Source organism: Anguilla anguilla, chromosome 11, assembly GCF_013347855.1.
Source record: "Anguilla anguilla isolate fAngAng1 chromosome 11, fAngAng1.pri, whole genome shotgun sequence".
NCBI classification, from domain to species: Eukaryota; Metazoa; Chordata; class Actinopteri; order Anguilliformes; family Anguillidae; genus Anguilla; species Anguilla anguilla.
Window position 1 is genome coordinate 1,004,776 of NC_049211.1, and position 19,425 is coordinate 1,024,200.

At 51.0% G+C, this 19,425-nt stretch overlaps 2 protein-coding genes across 2 annotated transcripts in view; both read right to left on the minus strand.

Annotated features, from left to right (window-relative positions):
* The window catches only part of LOC118207205 (glycerol-3-phosphate dehydrogenase [NAD(+)], cytoplasmic), an 8,413-nt gene extending 7,934 nt beyond the window's left edge, over positions 1-479 (minus strand). Inside the window, exon 1 of the mRNA XM_035380551.1 lies at positions 322-479. Coding sequence (XP_035236442.1) covers positions 322-365 — 44 coding nt within the window. The 5' untranslated portion in view covers positions 366-479. The remainder of the gene's footprint in view (positions 1-321) is intronic.
* Positions 480-1,432: 953 nt separating this feature from the next.
* Positions 1,433-19,079, minus strand: LOC118208282 (SWI/SNF-related matrix-associated actin-dependent regulator of chromatin subfamily D member 1). The gene is made up of 13 exons (XM_035382801.1): positions 18,814-19,079; positions 15,267-15,448; positions 14,548-14,590; positions 13,696-13,818; positions 12,580-12,702; positions 11,945-12,061; positions 10,640-10,741; positions 10,284-10,445; positions 9,347-9,444; positions 8,961-9,096; positions 7,838-7,960; positions 5,713-5,814; positions 1,433-2,750 (listed from the first exon to the last, which is right to left on the minus strand). The coding sequence occupies exons 1-13, from the start codon at positions 19,000-19,002 to the stop codon at positions 2,697-2,699; spliced, it is 1,554 nt and encodes a 517-aa protein (XP_035238692.1). The 5' UTR covers positions 19,003-19,079; the 3' UTR covers positions 1,433-2,696.
* Positions 19,080-19,425: the final 346 nt, after the last annotated feature.

A 19,425-nucleotide genomic window follows, 5' to 3' on the forward strand; every position in this document is an offset into this window, starting at 1 on the left:
CAGAGCTAAACACATCGACTGCTATTATAAAAAATATTTTTTTAAACCCGTGGCAATATTTCTGACAATCTGGCGATATTTAACGTTAAACGGACAAGTGTCAACATGAGTGAATTGTGTTTTTTCAAATACAGCGTTCTGTTTTCGACCAAAATAATCTAATGTTGACGGAATCGTACGCGCACAAGCGAGCTATACTACAGCTAGCACGCCACAGCTAGCCACATACACAGTAGCCGAACACGAACGCGCAATGAAGAGGCTTTTTCTTCGCGCAGGCACAGGCGCAATTAGAGCAATCTGCGTCGATCACTTACTCACCAATTTCCGGAGCCAATAATACAGATTTTCTTTTGAGCATCCATACTGCGAGCGTGCTTCCACACCGCAGTAATATCTCTTCACATAAACCTCACTATCAAACGCCTACCCGTGCTGCTGCAGAGACGCCGTGCAATGCTTCACCGTCCTCCTGGGCCACGCCCACAATATTCATTGGTTATCGTTTGAGAAAGCCTACACCCACTCGCCCAGGCTTACTCTCATTGGTCAGTTACAGCACGAACACTAACCGCCCGCCCAGTCTCTTGTCCAGTTCAACATGTCCGTGGACTGACGCCAATTCCGCACGAGCAGGAGCAGAACCTTTCGGCGCTGTAGATCATGTTTATTTTCAGTACCGTTCCTTTTTAGACCGAAAGCCCTGTTTGAGAAACGACCAGGAGCATACATTTACGCGAGTTTGTGCTCTTTACGGATGAATGACTATTATTGGAGGAAACCACTAATTCAGAGTCAACACACAGGCTTCATAACAACCAGCCAACATAGAGTAGTTTTGATTAAGATCGGCAGATTGGTAGGTAAATGACTTCAAAAAGCCCAATTTCAGTGAGTAAACATCTTGCACTGTTCTTATCCAGAGACCTGCAGTATAACAGAATAAAAAGCAAGATTAAGCACAATCCAAGCAGCTGCATGAAACTACTTGTAAAGAAACCACTGTCCATTCAATACAAACAATTCAAGGTTTTATCGTGATTTTCAAAACCCTTGAAGTTTGATGCAACGTGTTTAGTTTGGTCAGCAAAGCACATTTGCAGAATACATGTAGTCTAAATGTTGCTAAATATTCCTTTTTTCCTCTAGAGCAGTGGTTCTTAACCTGGGTTCGGTCGAACCCTAGGGGTTCGGTGAGTCGGTCTCAGGGGTTCGGTGGAGCCTCCGCCGCAGAGGTCCACCCCTCAGTCTAGTCTGCAGTTAGTTAGTTTTTTTACTAAAGAAGGGTTCGGTGAATGAGCATATGAAACTGGTGGGGTTCGGTGCCTCCAACAAGGTTAAGAACCACTGCTCTAGAGTCTAGACAGTGGTGAACAGACGAGGTCAGGAGGCAGATTTCTGGGTAGAACCAGAAAGGGATGCAAGGCCAGGATTAACTCATTAAGCACTTTATTAAAACTGGGAATAAACTCATACAATAAACAACAGAACAGAAAATATACTTGGTCCATAAGGGGATAGGTAAACTAATCCTAAAATTAAACTAATTTAATTCAAACTCAGTTAAACTAGAATTAAGCACATTTCAATCATTTGAGATCTTTTCTCGCAGAAACACTCCTGAGCTGTGGAAACAGCAGCATCTTCACGCCACTCCTTAAAAACAGAAGAAAACTGGGCGAAACCACAATAAGACTTTAAATATCTGGATTTGAACTCTGCGACTACTTTAACTTACCAACTGCTTTTTATGGCTTTTCTGTATGAGAAATATTCAACACAGTAAGTATATGCATCAGTAGTCATGTCTAAATAATCAGTGTTCCTCTTCAAAGACACTCATAGGTTAGATATATAGAGTATTAAGGTACACACTCTGTTCTGTAAGACAGCACCTTGTAACCCCCCCCCCTCCCACCCATCCACATTCCCTGGGCATATTTGCAGCCTTACAGCTCAGAGACACTATTCTACTTCCTTCTGCAAACTACAAATACATCAGCTTAATCCTAGCAAAGGTCCTTCAAACTTGGTCTTCTCAAACATGTCCGCCTACATTAATAACAAAAGGCAGGCCACGCAACTTATTAAAAGCTAACACACACAGAGGAGAATAATGGTATAATAATAATAATGATAATGATAATAATGGAAATGTTTTCATGTCTTTGTGACGTTGTCCCAAAAGAGGTGGCGGAGAAATTTATTTCAGATCACTGAACTTCACCTGAACTATCAGAATGACCTAGCTGAAAACGAAATATTGGTGTGGAATGGAAACTTGGGGAAAATATAGCCAAACCTTTCCATTGTCACCAAGGTCAAAAAAATTAAAAAATCAGGCACAGCCAATCAAATTTCACCCCCTGATGGCTGGACCCAAATACAGCGGGAGTCCCAGAGGGGAACACTGGCTGATGTGAATTCACCCTCCAAACTGAGGAGCCGGCCCTGGACCTGGGGGGCTGTTAGACCCAGTAAAGCAGTACAGGGCTTCTTTGTGGGGGGGGGGGGGGAGGTTAGGGGGGCAAGAGGTAGCAAGAGGTCAGCCAGACGAACCCTTTCCAGGACATTAAAGGCCAAGCTGGGGGAGAGAGAGCTGCGGGGCGCCTGTACGGTTTTCTTTGGGGGGGGGGGGGACCTATTGCCCCCGAGCGCATTTCCCAGAATCCTCTTCTCTCTGCGACACCTGGCTCCTAGGTGTTCCTGATGCCCAGTGCCTGCTCCAGTTCCCGCCTCCTCTGCTGCACCTGGAAGGAGAGGGGTGAGGGTGTTCAGCTCCCACAATCCCCTGCTGCTCCCACAATCCCCTGCTGCTCCGCTCCCTTTCCGCTCGAGCTGCGGCACTTACCGCCTAACCGCCAAGAACAGGGAGCCCCAGCCAAGCTGCCAGCTATCAACAAATCTGTGTGTTCATTAACACCCCCATGAATCTGACCAGCAGGTTCCCCAGCCAGTTACACCAGCCCAACCCCCCTGGCCTCCCCCCCCCCATTATACAGCACGAGTTACAGAAAGGAAATATATGATTACAGCTACAAAACATGGCTCCATTACCAGCAAACCACATTACACTTAAGAGAATTACTTTGGAATGCTAAAGCGAATTTGAGGTCAGAAGTGGCTTCAAACAGAAGACACAGTTCCCCTCAGCAGTCAGCCAATGGCACGAGACCAGACTGTTCCAGCGGGGTGGGGGGTGGGGGGTGGGGGGGTGGGCCCAGTCACATTACCGCCAACGTGCACATTTACTGCCACAGTAGTGTCACTGTCAGCAGCCACAGGCCTTTATGAGAGCCTGACTTAGGAGGCAGAAATAAAACGGCTCTACAGACTGCTGAGCAGCTGGAATTACTGCCTGTTACACTGCAGGTACCCACGGAAACCAGCTGTTACAGTACCCACGGAAACCAGCTGTTACAGTAACCCACGGAAACCAGCTGTTACAGTAACCCACGGAAACCAGCTGTTACAGTAACCCACGGAAACCTGCTGTTACAGTACCCACGGAAACCAGCTGTTACAGTAACCCACGGAAACCAGCTGTTACAGTACCCACGGAAACCAGCTGTTACAGTACCCACGGAAACCAGCTGTTACAGTAACCCACGGAAACCAGCTGTTACAGTAACCCACGGAAACCTGCTGTTACAGTAACCCACGGAAACCAGCTGTTACAGTAACCCACGGAAACCGTCCGTTATACGGTTACCCACGGACACCGGCTGTTACGGTTACCCACGGAAACCGGTCGTTATGGTTACCCACGGAAACCAGCTGTGTAGGAAACTTGGTAACTGAGGGAAACTGCTTCATCCTAAACTCCATGAATGAAATGGAGGACTTTAAACTAGAGCTTCTGCAGTAATGCATTTAATGAGCTAACTCCTGCGACACAGAGCCGCACGTGGGGAGGAATGTGAGGAATCTGCCTCTGAAGAGTCCGACACTTCTCTGGGGAATTTTAGCGGAATGACGGCCTGTACAGGTTCCTCCGCACGGTCAGAGGAGATAAACAACATTAAACCATCACTCCGTCATGAGCCTGCATGACTCTGTACCCAACTCTCAGTGCAGGCTCCAGCACAGCATTCACACTCCTGCACAGGTGACTCTGTACCCAACTCCCAGCGCAGGCTCTAGCACAGCATTCACACTCCTGCACAGGTGACTCTGTACCCAACTCCCAGTGCAGGCTCTAGCACAGTATTCACACTCCTGTACAGGTGACTCTGTACCCAACTCCCAGTGCAGGCTCTAGCACAGCATTCACACTCCTGCACAGGTGACTCTGTACCCAACTCCCAGTGCAGGCTCTAGCACAGTATTCACACTCCTGCACAGGTGACTCTGTACCCAACTCTCAGTGCAGGCTCTAGCACAGTATTCACACTCCTGCACAGGTGACTCTGTACCCAACTCCCAGTGCAGGCTCTAGCACAGTATTCACACTCCTGCACAGGTGACTCTGTACCCAACTCCCAGTGCAGGCTCTAGCACAGTATTCACACTCCTGCACAGGTGACTCTGTACCCAACTCTCAGTGCAGGCTCTAGCACAGTATTCACACTCCTGCACAGGTGACTCTGTACCCAACTCTCAGTGCAGGCTCTAGCACAGTATTCACACTCCTGCACAGGTGACTCTGTACCCAACTCTCAGTGCAGGCTCTAGCACAGTATTCACACTCCTGCACAGGTGACTCTGTACCCAACTCCCAGTGCAGGCTCTAGCACAGTATTCACACTCCTGCACAGGTGACTCTGTACCCAACTCTCAGTGCAGGCTCTAGCACAGTATTCACACTCCTGCACAGGTGACTCTGTACCCAACTCCCAGTGCAGGCTCTAGCACAGTATTCACACTCCTGCACAGGTGACTCTGTACCCAACTCCCAGTGCAGGCTCTAGCACAGTATTCACACTCCTGCACAGGTGACTCTGTACCCAACTCTCAGTGCAGGCTCTAGCACAGTATTCACACTCCTGCACAGGTGACTCTGACAGTTTCACAAGCAGCCATGCATCTAACAGACTGGCACCCTGGGGCTGCAGCTGGGCCCTGTCTCCCAAAACAGGATTACTGAGTTAGCTAGATAACTGCACCGAGAAAAACCCAGAGCCTTCCCAAATCTGGAACACGGACTGAGGTAAAAAGAGCCTTTCCGGGTTTTACTCAGCGCAGGTATCCAGGTAACAGAGTGACCCTGCTCCCTGAAACAGTCCAGTGCCGCCCCCGGGGAAGGACTCCAGCACAGAGCTCTGACAGCAGCGCAGGGTGAGCAGCGCAGGGTGAGCTCAGTGAAGCCCCTGCCTCGTCTGAGCAGGTACAATCTGCACAGGGCAGACTGGGCTCACCTGGGCAATGACAGGGCGGGGTTAGGGTGGGCGTAGTATGTGTGGGTGGGGCCAGTGCATGTGACCAGGGTTAGTGCAGGGGCTGAGTTAGTGTTGGGGGTGGGGTTAGTGTGTGAGCGGGGCTTGTGTGTGTGGGGTCAGAGTGTGTGGGTGGGGCCAGTGTGTGAGCGGGGCTTGTGTGTGTGGGGTCAGAGTGTGTGGGGTCAGAGTGTGTGAGCGGGGCTTGTGTGTGTGGGGTCAGAGTGTGTGGGTGGGGTCAGAGTGTGTGGGCAGGGCCAGTGGGTGGGGCCAGTGTGTGGGCGGGGCCAGTGGGCGGGGTCAGAGTGTGTGGGCGGGGCCAGTGGGCGGGGCTCACCTTGGAGTAGAAATAGCGGCAGACGGCCTCCTGGGCCCAGGGCTGGAAGTAGAACTCGGCCATCCGCTCCTCCTCTGGGTTCCCCACCACATCCGTCATCGTCTGCAACCACACGACACACACCTTTACACCTGCGCACCTTACACACACACCTTTACACCTCACACACACCTTTACACCTGCGCACCTTACACACACACCTTTACACCTGCGCACCTTACACACACACCTTTACACCTGCGCACCTTACACACACATCTTTACACCTGCGCACCTTACACACACACCTTTACACCTGCGCACCTTACACACACATCTTTACACCTGCGCACCTTACACACACACCTTTACACCTGCGCACCTTACACACACACCTTTACACCTCACACACACCTTTACACCTGCGCACCTTACACACACACCTTTACACCTGCGCACCTTACACACACACCTTTACACCTGCGCACCTTACACACACATCTTTACACCTGCGCACCTTACACACACACCTTTACACCTGCGCACCTTACACACACACCTTTACACCTGCGCACCTTACACACACATCTTTACACCTGCGCACCTTACACACACACCTTTACACCTGCGCACCTTACACACACACCTTTACACCTGCGCACCTTACACACACACCTTTACACCTCACACACACCTTTACACCTGCACACCTTACACACACACCTTTACACCTGCGCACCTTACACACACACCTTTACACCTGCGCACCTTACACACACACCTTTACACCTCACGCACACCTTTACACCTGTGCACCTTAAACACACACCTTTACACCTGCGCACCTTACACACACACCTTTACACCTCACACACACCTTTACACCTGTGCACCTTAAACACACACCTTTACACCTGCGCACCTTACACACACACCTTTACACCTCACACACACCTTTACACCTGCGCACCTTACACACACACCTTTACACCTCACACACACCTTTACACCTGCGCACCTTACACACACACACCTTTACACCTCACACACACCTTTACACCTGCACACCTTACACACACACCTTTACACCTGTGCACCTTACACACACACCTTTACACCTGCGCACCTTACACACACATCTTTACACCTGCGCACCTTACACACACACCTTTACACCTGCGCACCTTACACACACACCTTTACACCTGCGCACCTTACACACACACCTTTACACCTTACACACACCTTTACACCTCACACACACCTTTACACCTGCGCACCTTACACACGCACCTTTACACCTCACACACACCTTTACACCTGCGCACCTTACACACACACCTTTACACCTCACACACACCTTTACACCTGTGCATCTTACACACACACCTTTACACCTGCGCACCTTACACACACACCTTTACACCTCACACACACCTTTACACCTGCGCACCTTACACACACACCTTTACACCTGCGTACATCACCTCACACACACCCCACACGTGAAATGTGTTGTATGTTGTGTGTGTTGTCTTGCATGTTATGTTTTGTTAACGTTATGTTATCAGTAACCCTGTGTGCTACTCCCTAAAACAGGGTGAAACAGGGTCTGTCCACATCCCCCTCACCCCTCCCTGCAGCCCCCGCCCCCAGTGGGACACCGTGTGAAACAGTAGCCATGGCAGTTTCACAATCAAAGAAAGAAAAAAGAAAAACAATGAACCTTGTACCCTGCTGGCTGGACAGTTTAGCTCACTGCATTTTCCCCTCTCTCTCCCCCTCTCTCTCTCTCTTTCTCTCTCGATCTCTCTTTCCCTCTCTCCTACTCTCTCTCTCTCTCTCTCTGTCCCACTCTCCCTCTCTCTCTCTTTTCCTCAGTTTGTATGTACTGAAAGCAGCTCAGTGATTGGCCAGCGGCTGCCACTGTTTAAGGAGGAACTGAAGCAGCCAAAACAGCCCAGGGTGCAGAGTGTGCTCGGGTCGTTGTGGGGGGGGGGGGGGGGGGGGGGGCACACACTGCTGGCCTTTGTTCCGTTTCTCATTGTATTCCCCGCATGGCCCCCCACACAGCTGAACCCGACCCACAGCCCGTTTCAGAACCGGGGTGGGGCTGCGTTAAGGGGAGTTATGGGAAACGTAGTACCTTGAGGTCCCTGCACTGTGACTGCAGCCAGTCGTTGATGAAGCCCTGTGGATCTCTGGCGAAGCTCAGCATGAACTCCCTCTGTGTCTTCAGCTGGTTTATGGTCTCGATCGTCTCATGGATCTGTGGAGAGCAAGAACAGCGAGCTCCAATCAGCACGCTCCAACCAGCATGCACCAATCAGTGTGCTCCAGTCAGAACGCTCCAATCAGCGAGCTCCAATCAGCATGCTCGCTCTGACCAGCACGCTCCAATCAGCACGTCACACACAGGACTGCAGTCAATCAGCCCCTTTACCTAACGCACGGCAGTTACTGACTGACTGACTGACTCAGTCTAACCGACTCAAACTCACAGTAACAGTCACTGGACATGACAGGAATAAAGACCCAGTAAAATGAATCCCAGTCATCTCCAGTAGGGAAAGGAGACTAATGGCAGGTGGACTCAGTGCTGATATCTAGATCTAAAGGTGTAAAATCAGAGAGAGGTACTAAGCTGTCCAGCCGAGGTACGTTCTGGGGTTATTCCTGCTTTGGGGTGCAGTTATTAAAAACTGCTTCACTGAGCCTGCCTTTCATTCTTCAATTTGCTTTTTTTGACTATACCACACACACACACACACACAGACACACAGACACACAGACACACAGACACACACACAGACATACAGACAGACAGACAGACAGACAGACAGACGTGCACACAGACAGACACACACACACACAGACATGCACACATACGCACACACACACAGCCAGACACACAGACATTCACAGACAGACAGACAGACGTGCACACAGACACACAGCCTAGAACTAGCTGGACCAGCATGAAAAGCAGTCAGACCAGCACAATAGAGCTCTGTGTTGCTGTACTGGCTGCAGGAAGCAGCCGCACTCTTGGATCTCATTACACAACAAAAACAAAGTGGGGCAGTGGAGGCAGGGAAGGGGGAGGGGGTGCACTGCGGGGGGAGGAGGGGGGCACAGAGGAGGGTGGGGAGGGGAGGGGCACAGAGGGGGGTGGGGGGGCACAGAGAGGGGGTGTTGGGGAGATGGGGGCACAGAGAGGGGGTGTTGGGGAGATGGGGGCACAGATAGGGGGTGGTGGGGGAGTGGACCTTGTTGTCCAGCCCAGCGATCTCCTGCTGGCTGGCAGTGGACAGCAGGAAGGAGTTCATCTGCGTCTTGAGCGTGTCGTCCACCTCCACGTCGATGTCATAGCAGGCCGTCTTCTTCTGGTCGTTCGGGTCCACACTGACACACAGGAGACAGGCTCAGTCTGCTGCAACAGCGCCACTCGGAGGATTACTCCAGAAACACACCATTTAAAATTAAAACGCTAACGAGTCGCGACGAAGCACACGCTCTAAATGCGGTCGAGTTGAGCGCAGTAGTGAAATTATTAAACCCCACCTATAAAGATCAGTGACTTTGTCCACTACTGATCCAAAGCAAAAACATGACACAGACAGACCAGAGTGTGAATGGGGAGGTCAAAGGTCACCTGATGATGTGGTTGATGATGATTGGTTCAGGAGGCATCAGCAGGGCATGCAGACGCTGAGGGATCTCTGAGAACTTCATTCTGTGGGTCTCAAATATCTGCAAACAGCAGAACAACATCAGCTTCCAACACTGCACCCCAACACCCCCACACTGCACCCCAACGCCCACACACTGTACCCCAACACCCCCACACTGCACCCCAACGCCCACACACTGCACCCCAACACCCCCACACTGCAACCCAACACCCGCACACTACACCCCAACGCCCACACACTGTACCCCAACACCCACACACTGTACCCCAACACCCCCACACTGCAACCCAACGCCCACACACTGTACCCCAACACCCCCACACTGCACCCCAACACCCCCACACTGCAACCCAACACCCCCACACTACACCCCAACACCCAAATAGTCACACAGGGGTTTACCTGCTGCAGGTAGGGCAGGGCAGAGGGGTCTACCTGCTGCAGGTAGGGCAGGGCAGAGGGGTTTACCTGCTGCAGGTAGGGCAGGGCAGAGGGGTCTACCTGCTGCAGGTAGGGCAGGGCAGAGGGGTTTACCTGCTGCAGGTAGGGCAGGGCAGAGGGGTTTACCTGCTGCAGGTAGGGCAGGGCAGAGGGGTCTACCTGCTGCAGGTAGGGCAGGGCAGAGGGGTTTACCTGCTGCAGGTAGGGCAGGGCAGAGGGGTCTACCTGCTGCAGGTAGGGCAGGGCAGAGGGGTTTACCTGCTGCAGGTAGGGCAGGGCAGAGGGGTTTACCTGCTGCAGGTAGGGCAGGGCAGAGGGGTCTACCTGCTGCAGGTAGGGCAGGGCAGAGGGGTCTACCTGCTGCAGGTAGGGCAGGGCAGAGGGGTTTACCTGCTGCAGGTAGGGCAGGGCAGAGGGGTCTACCTGCTGCAGGTAGGGCAGGGCAGAGGGGTTTACCTGCTGCAGGTACTTGTCGCAGTTGATGAACTCCCTCTCGTGGGGGTCCTGCAGCTTGTGGGTCTTGACGTACTGCCACAGGGCCTGGATGATGACGGGACGGGTCTGCGTGTGGATCCCCAGCATGCGGGCCAGGCGGGGGTCCAGCTTAAACTGGGGGGGCTGGGGGGCGGGGGGGAAGGAGAGGGAGGGAGAAACAGAATGAGGCAGAGAAAACGGCCGTAGCAGGAGAATGGTTTACGGAGAGAAGCATAAAGGGGAAAGGCATAGCACAGCATTTCTAAACACCATGCTCAGGTCTGTCACGATATGATTCATATCACGACGGAGGGGGATGTCCTGACTGAGCAGAGCACCTGGTAATCGAGCATGAGCAGCACGGTGCAGCGAACCCCCACGTCCCCCGGCCTCTTCACCTGGAACCCATCCGTCTCCTGGGTGCTGGGAGTCCTGTGCCACTGGGGGGGGAGAGTGAGGAGTGAGAGAGAGGGAGGGGGTGAGAGGGAGGGAGACAGAGAGAGAGAGACAGAAAGAGGGGAGAGGTTTAAAAAAAGAAAGAAAGAAGAGTGTTAACATTCTGGACACGCTTGAAGCCCTGAAGACTCACTGCGATTTAAAGCATTAAAAGCGGAGAGCTCAACCCAGAGAAAAGCAGGGCTTAAAAACAGAATCATGTTTCTGTTCCTTTTCTCCCCACCCCTAAAACACCGAAACCAGCCCAGTAGCCTGTCTCAGAACACCCATTACCTTTGTGACCATGTTTCCGACACTAATAATAAACATGTGAAGTGTTAGTTATTATTTATGCAGCCAGCAGTTGTTCTCTGATATGCTCGTGACACCTGATGGTCGTATTAATCATGACTGCCTGTATAAACCCCCCCCCCCACCACCGAACACCACCCCCCAGTTTAGAAAAAGAAACTCATGGATGGTGAAAAACACAGTGGGCAGACAATACCACAGCGCGGTAGCACTGAGTAACTGGGCACAGGGAGTACAGCACATCGACAAAACAACAGAACATGGTATAATAGGCAGTCAGAATCGCTCTTTGATGTAGGGAATGACAGGGAAATCCCGTCGGAAAAGACAAACTCTGCAACGGCTCACAGCAGCACGATCTGGCTCCAGGCATTTTGCGAGGTGTGGGGCAGCAGCAGCTGCAGAGGGGATTTAAATACAGGCTTCATAAACAGCCTAAATCACATCAAACACCTGAGCATGAAGGGACGGGAACGCCAACACTATCCACGCCGAGAGGTACGAACCAGCCCTGTTTGCGCTAACAAATCCACCGAGACAAGCAGAGCAGCCCCACGTTAAAAATGAGAGGAAGCCCTCCGCTTTATCGCCACGCGATCCAGCGACCGCACGGTGGCTGTGGGCGGGACTCGCTGCAATAACACGCACTGATTGGCCTACTCATCTTCAGTAAGAGAACCAAGCGCACAGACTATAGCCTATGCAAAATATCACCACCATGATACAGGTCTAAATAAAATGGGTCTCATGTTGTCCTCCTCGACTTCTACCTAGAAAACTGGTCAGGATACGCTCTCCCTGAACAGCAACCAGCTACCGGACAAGGCGTGCCTTGGGCTGCTGCACCCATGCTTTTCCCCCTTTGGAACGCTCCTTTAGGAAAGGGGGGTACACACCTCCACCAGGTGGTTGTCGGGTCCGTACAGGTCCTTGTCCAGCTCGATCACAAGCGATTTGAAGAAGGAGGAGAACTTCCTCTTCTGCTTGGTGGCCTCGTACTTGGACACGGTGGCCTGTGGGGGGGGGGGGGGGGGCACACAGAACAGACATCCTGCACTGCGGAACTCTGCAGGTACAGCACACTCATCTTACAGCTTCTCATATACACTTCCATATGCTGGTCAGAAACCCTAAAGATGATCATAACCAATCATCATTCACTTGTTACTACTGTACAATATAGACCACGGCTGCCCTACCCTGTTCCTGGAGATCTACGGTTCTGCAGGTTTTCAATCCAACCCTAATACAGCACATCTCACTCAACAGCCAGAGATCTCACTGACATGCTAATTAGTAGAGTCAGGTGAGCCATATTAGGGCTGAAAGCCTACAGGATGGCAGAGCTCCAGGAGCAGGGCTGGGCAGCCTGGATATGGACCAATCAGCTGCAGACTGTCTGCAGACTGTCGACAGTAACTTTCTGTGCTCTTCATAAGTGTGAGAAGCTCAGGTATGTTTCAGGTGTGTTTAATCTCCCCTGGGGGGGTACAGGCACCCCCCCCTCCCCAAGGCAGTCCGCGTCACTCACGTCCTCCAGCAGCCGCCCCTCCACACGGAGCTCCCATGATGCAACAGTGCCCTCGCTGTCTTCGGCGTCCGCCTTGGCAGGGTTGAAGGTGTTGGAGATGAAAATGCGGAGCTTGCGCTTTTGCTGAAATACAGACACAGGAAGAGCTTCAGACGGGAGGGGGGGGGGGGGGGTGAAGGTGGAGGGAGACAGGGTTTGAGAAAAAAAGGGGGGGAGAGGGACAGGATTTGGGGGGAGAGAGACAGGGTTTGGGGGTGAGAAACGAGGTGAGGGGGAATGGGGGGAGAGAGTGGGTGAGGGAGTGAGGGGGGAGATTCGGAGTGAGGGGGGAGACAGGGTTTGGGGTGGGTTGGGGGTGAGAGACAGGGTTTGGGGGTGAAAGATGGGGTTTGAGGGAAAGGGGTGGTAGAGACAGAGTTTGGGGGTGGTGAGGGGGTAGAGACAGGGTTTGGGGCAAAGGGGACGGGGGGTAGAGACAGGGTTTGGGGGTGAAAGATGGGGCTTGGGGTGTGGGGACTGAAGACCCACCTCTTCAGGCTGCACCTCTCCCCATCCCTCCCTTCCCCCCCTGTAAATGACTAAACTTAGGGTTGTAACTAGGCAGCTGTTTAATAGGTGACTTAGTTGATGCGCCAGTCTTAACGACTACTTGTATTTTTATTTTTCCATAGATTGCGTTGTTGCCGTTCTCGTTGTTAGTGTTAATCAGTTTAACCACCAGGGTCCAAGTTGAACTATGCGGTTGTTCCCTGCACTTGGACCGGTACTTCTCTCTAGGGGTTTCGTCATACTTGTTCCTGGTTATGGTTATACACTTTGTTGTACGTCGCTCTGGATAAGAGAGTCTGCCAAATGCCTGTAATGTAATGTAATGTAATGGTGGGGGGTAGAGACAGGGTTTGGGGGTGAGATGGGGTTTGGGGAGGGGAGAGATAGGGTTTGGGGGTGAGAAACAGGGTTTGGGGAGGGGAGAGATAGGGTTTGGGGGTGAGAAACAGGGTTTGGGGTGAGGGGAGGGGAGAGACAGGGTTTGGGGGTGAGATGGGGTTTGGGGGTGAGGGGGATTAGAGACAGGGTTTGGGGGTGAGGGGAGGGGAGAGACGGGACGCTTCATGCCTTTATGGGCCTCTTGAGCGCCTCCTGGATGTCCAGCCGCTTGCGCATGATGGTCTGATCCAGCTTCCGCTCAAACGTCAGCAGGTCCATGTAGGCCTGAGACTCCGGGACCAGCTCCCTGATCTACAGAGAGAGAGCGTTACTTTACCTTGACTATATACACTATACACACACACACACACACACACGCTCACTATACACTCACACACACAATAACCACACACAATATACACTATACACACACAGAGCTCCCTGATCTACAGAGAGAGAGCGTTACTTTACCCTGACTATATACACTATACACACACACGCACACAATAACCACACACACAATAAACACACACAATATACACTATACACACACAGAGCTCCCTGATCTACAGAGAGAGCGATACTTTACCCTAACTATATACACTATACGCACACGCACACTATACACTCACAATAACCACACACAATATACACTATACACACAGAGCTCCCTGATCTACAGAGAGAGCGTTACTTTACCCTGACTATATACACTATACACACACACACGCTCATTATACACTCACACACACAATAACCACACACAATATACACACACGGCTCCCTGATCTACAGAGAGTTACTGTACCCCAACTATATACACTATACACACACTATACAATATACACACACTATACACACACAATAAACACGCACAAACCACACACACACCATAAATACACAAAACACTACACTACACACACACAGCTCCCTGATCTAGAGAGTTATTGTACACACATCATAAACATACACTAGACACACAAACACACACACAGAAGGGTCCTCATCCATTTCCTGAAAAGGTCAAAGGTCAACACTCACCCTCTGAGGTAGAATCTTATCGGCCATCTTCTTCTTCTTGGCACTGTGGAGACACAGGATGGGGAGACGCTGGGTTAGAGCTTGGGGAGCGAGACGCTGGGTTAGAGCTCGGAGCGCGAGACGCTGGGTTAGAGCTCGGGGAGCGAGACGCTGGGTTAGAGCTCGGGGAGCGAGACGCTGGGTTAGAGCTCGGGAAGCGAGACGCTGGGTTAGAGCTGGGGGAGCGAGACGCTGGGTTAGAGCTGGGGGAGCGAGACGCTGGGTTAGAGCTGGGGGAGCGAGACGCTGGGTTAGAGCTCGGGGAGCGAGACGCTGGGTTAGAGCTTGGGGAGCGAGACGCTGGGTTAGAGCTCGGGAAGCGAGACGCTGGGTTAGAGCTCGGGGAGCGAGACGCTGGGTTAGAGCTCGGGGAGCGAGACGCTGGGTTAGAGCTCAGTGAGCGAGACGCTGGGTTAGAGCTCGGGGAGCGAGACGCTGGGTTAGAGCTCGGGGAGCGAGACGCTGGGTTAGAGCTCGGGAAGCGAGACGCTGGGTTAAAAATCTCTTTCCACTGACTTCAGAAACTTGTTAACTCTGCTGTTGTCTAAGTAAGTGAGAGGGAAGGAAATCGTAACTCTGACTCGACAGGACAGGTGGTTTTACAGACTGAAACGGCCCCCCACCCCGGTGTGTGGTGTTGGGCGTGGGGTGGGGGGATGGGAGGGCCCCGGGAATCTTACTGTTGGTTTCGGTTCTGGACGGCCTGCTGCTGGACCTGCTGCATCTGTGGGGGGGTGGGCCGTTTCCGGGAGGGGTCCATGCCAGGCATCCCGGGACGGGACATGGGGCTGGAACCATAGCCGGGGGGACCCATCGCCGGACCCTGGGGGGTCATGCGGGCTCCCGGAGGCATCCCGGGTCTCTGGGGGGAGCACAAAGAAATCTGGGATCACCTTTGGGGGGGGGGACTGTACTGCTGGAAAAGGGAAACTGCTTATAAGCTGAATACTGCAGTTTACACTCCGACACACATTTACACCCCCAACTGAGAACTGCCTCTGAGTCCTCACTGCACCTGCAACAGAATCTCTCTCACACACACACACACACACACACACACACACACACAACACACACACACTCCCTTCAGCCAACACACATTTACATCAACTCAAACCACTGTCCCCAGTGTGTACCGGCACCAGAAGCACACACACGTCGCCCCAATTCACTTGTCTCTCAGATTTTGTTTACCTTTTGTAGTATCTTTATTTTTAATGTGATGTGTTATAAGGACAAGCATTGGACATGAGCATAAGCTACTATAAATGTTATGATTCAAGTGCCTATACTGCCCTCTACTGGCATGAAGGTCACCAGCCTGTCCTAGCTCATTTTCTCTTTGGACTGGGTGCTGTATTATGGTATAACATTGTAAAAAAAATAATTAATTAATTAATAAAACAAAAGAACATCAAAACAGTTACCTAACAGATGCAGTATACCCCAACAGTAAAGAGAGAAAGAAAAAGTTAAATGATTAGCTCTAGGACATGACCAACATTCCCAGTCTCAGGTAGTGACATCACACACAGAGGAGCCAGGCGCAGAGGAGCAGGCAGAAAGCGGAACTGAGCATGTGCACCCCGCTATGGGGGGGGGGGGGGATGAGGAACAGCTTCACCCAGCCGGGCACATTCCACAAAGCCCTGCTCTAACGCACACTCGCACACTCACTCACTCACACACTCACACACAGACGCGACACAAACCATTCTTTGGTGCCTTTCAAGGTCCCGATGAAGGCGCTTTATTGCGCACATATTCAGCATAGACAGCACTTCAGCTCTGGAGACACTCAGTGCTCAGCTTCAGGCATTTTTCATTTCGGACATTAGTCACGCTGTGAACTTCTGCAGGAAGCATTCACAGCTCCTGCGCCAGGGCACGGAGGGCCGGGTATGAATGATATGCACTCACATGGAGGCATGCGCACGCCTTCCTGACCCATTACCGCCCAGAGACAGCTGCGCGTTCTGAGCACGCTCCGCATGAACACTTCAAACACTGATGTCCCAAGGTCAAGTCACATTCAAGGGCATCCACACAGTAAGCAGACATAATATGCATTATATCTGACAAACGTTCAAAAGAAACATATTCAACAACATCGGAGTGCAGAAGTGACCGTGTTTAAAGTAGAGCTAAGCCATGTGCTCGGCTTTATGACCCTTCCTCAGCTGGAAGGCATTTTAAGCAGTTTGAACACCCGCTGTGAGCTGTGAGCTCACCCTGAAGCATCTACAGTTTAAGGGACAGGTGGAGTTAGTTACAGGAACAGGAGCATTCAGAGTCTGAGGAACAGAAAGACTGCAGACTGTGCTCAGAAGAGAATCTACAGCAGGGAGGGAGGGAGGGAGGGAGACAGAGACAGACAGAGAGAGACCGTAAATATAGAGTGCAGTGAAAAAGCATTTGCCCCCCTTCCTGATTTCCTCTACTACTGCATATTTGTCACACTGAATGGTTTCAGAGCCTTAGACAAAATGTGATATTAGACAAAACTAAGTAAACACAAAACACATTTTTAAAAATTATTATTATGATTATTTAATGAAAAAAGCTATCAAACACCCATATCACCCACATGAAAAAGTAATTGATCCCCTTAGTTAATCAACCAATTAACCAAATTGAATTGATAATTATATTCAACTGACAGAACACAGCCAGGGTTAACTGCACCCAGCCCTGTTGAATCTAAACCTCACTCATACTGAACCTTACCATCAGAGTGAAGTAGTCACCACAAAGTTTCTCCAGGCAGACCATGCCATGATCAAAAGAAATTCCACACGAGATGGTGACAAAAGGACTTGAAATATATCAGACTGGAAAGAGTTACACAGCCATTTTTAAGGCTCTGGACTCAATGAGAGCCATTATCTCCAAATTGAGAACACTTGGATTTCACAGATGAGTCAAAGTGGAACTTTTTGGATGTCACAAGAAAATACAGCATTTCACTGTAAAAGCATCATGCCAACAGTCAGACCTGGACAACTTGCCATTATTGAAGCAACCATGAATTCTGCTCTGTACCAGAGAATTCTTAGGGAGAATGTCTGGACATCTGACCATGAGCTGAAGCTAAAGTGTAACTGGGTTATGCAGCAAGACAATGAACTGAAATACAAATGCAAGTCCATCTGATTGGTTGAAAAGAAATTAAATTCAAGTTTTGGAGTGGCCTAGTCAAAGTCCTGACTTGAACCCAATAGAGATGTTGTGGCAGGACCTGAAATGAGAAGTTAATGTCTGGAAACCTACAAATGTGTCTGAATGAATGCAGTTCTGATTTCTGAGCAATAAGAGTGGGCTAAATTACCACCACAGCGATGTGAAACACTGATATCAAATTATAGGAAGCGTTTGGTTTCAAGTATTGCTGCTAAAGTTGGTGCAACCAATAATGCGTGATATGGGTGTTTCATAAATGAAATAATTTGAAAATTGTGTTTTGAGAGAAAGTACGGCATGAGAGAGAGAGAGAGTGTATTTCCTGCCAACAAAGCACGTTGGATTTGAATCTGAAGGAAACAGAGTAGGTAGGGAGGGAGGAAAATGAGGGAGGGAGGGAAGGAGGACAAAGAGGAAAGTCACTCCAGTCATCTAAAGTTAGCGCGCATTCAACAGCTAGAGAGGGGAGATGTGTAAACGGTTACGACTTGCCGGATTTTCGGCAAAACCGGTAAGTACACTGAAGCATTTTACATTCCACTGTCTGATGGAGATTAAAACTGCGCAAAAGTAACTTACTTTCAATAAAACCGTGCGCTTAATGCCGCGAGGAACAAATAGCTCGGACGTAATCAAACCGGACATTCACTTTATCTACCGCTAGAAACCAAGGCTGCAACACCGTAGAGCGCCAATTTCTACTGGAAAATAACGCGTATTTAATGTTCAGCAGGGCTGGAAGTCGTCGATGCATTTCTGTACTAAACTGAAACACGGTTAATTAACGAGTAACTGTGACCAATGCCACTCCAGTGCAACAAAACGCCTGCATCAACTTCGTGCAGCGAGGGAACGGGCTATCGGCGCGAGTTAGCCCGCTGAAGACAAGTTCCTATATCTGCCATAGCAAGTTAGCGAGGCCCAACTACACATTTAAGATGTTCTTGTGACGGTTGCGATTCTCACATTTAATTCCCCCTCCCCCTGCCTACCCATCCCACCCGTCCCCTCACGACTACTCTTTTGTTCCTCGGCGTTGAGTCCTACCGGGTATCCAGGGCCTGGCATCGGTGACCGGTAAAGGTGATTTTGCGGTCCAGAGGAAGGCCCCATTCTACCGGACGGAGTTCCCGGACCCATGCCCGGCGGCCCACCGACTCCCGGTGGTCCAGTCCCCGCGCCCATGCCTCCGCCGCCGCCACCTGGAGCTGCTTGAAAACCTCCGCGGCTTGCCATCTTCTCCCGGCTAACCAGCCGGTCGCTCGCTGGAGATCTCGCGAGAAAATCGCGAGATGGGTGCGATGCCAGGATGTTCGGTTCTCGAGGGAAAACTCTGCGGGAGCTGCGCACATGCGCCGCAGAATCCGCCGATTCGTGATGCAAACTCATCATGTACTTACGTCAGATAGCCACCTGATGGCGGACGCTCCCGTCGAACGCCATCAGCTACACCGGCAAAAAAAGGTCAAGGACAGCCCTGGAAATTGTGGAAATAACATCTTATTTAAAACTGAGCTATTATGTTATTGAAATTCCGCAAGATATACACGAACTGTATATACAATGTAAGATAAATATCAATTCTGTAGCAATAATAATGTTTTAATAATGTATTAAATACAAGAACGTAAATGACAGCACTATAGTTCCACAATTGAC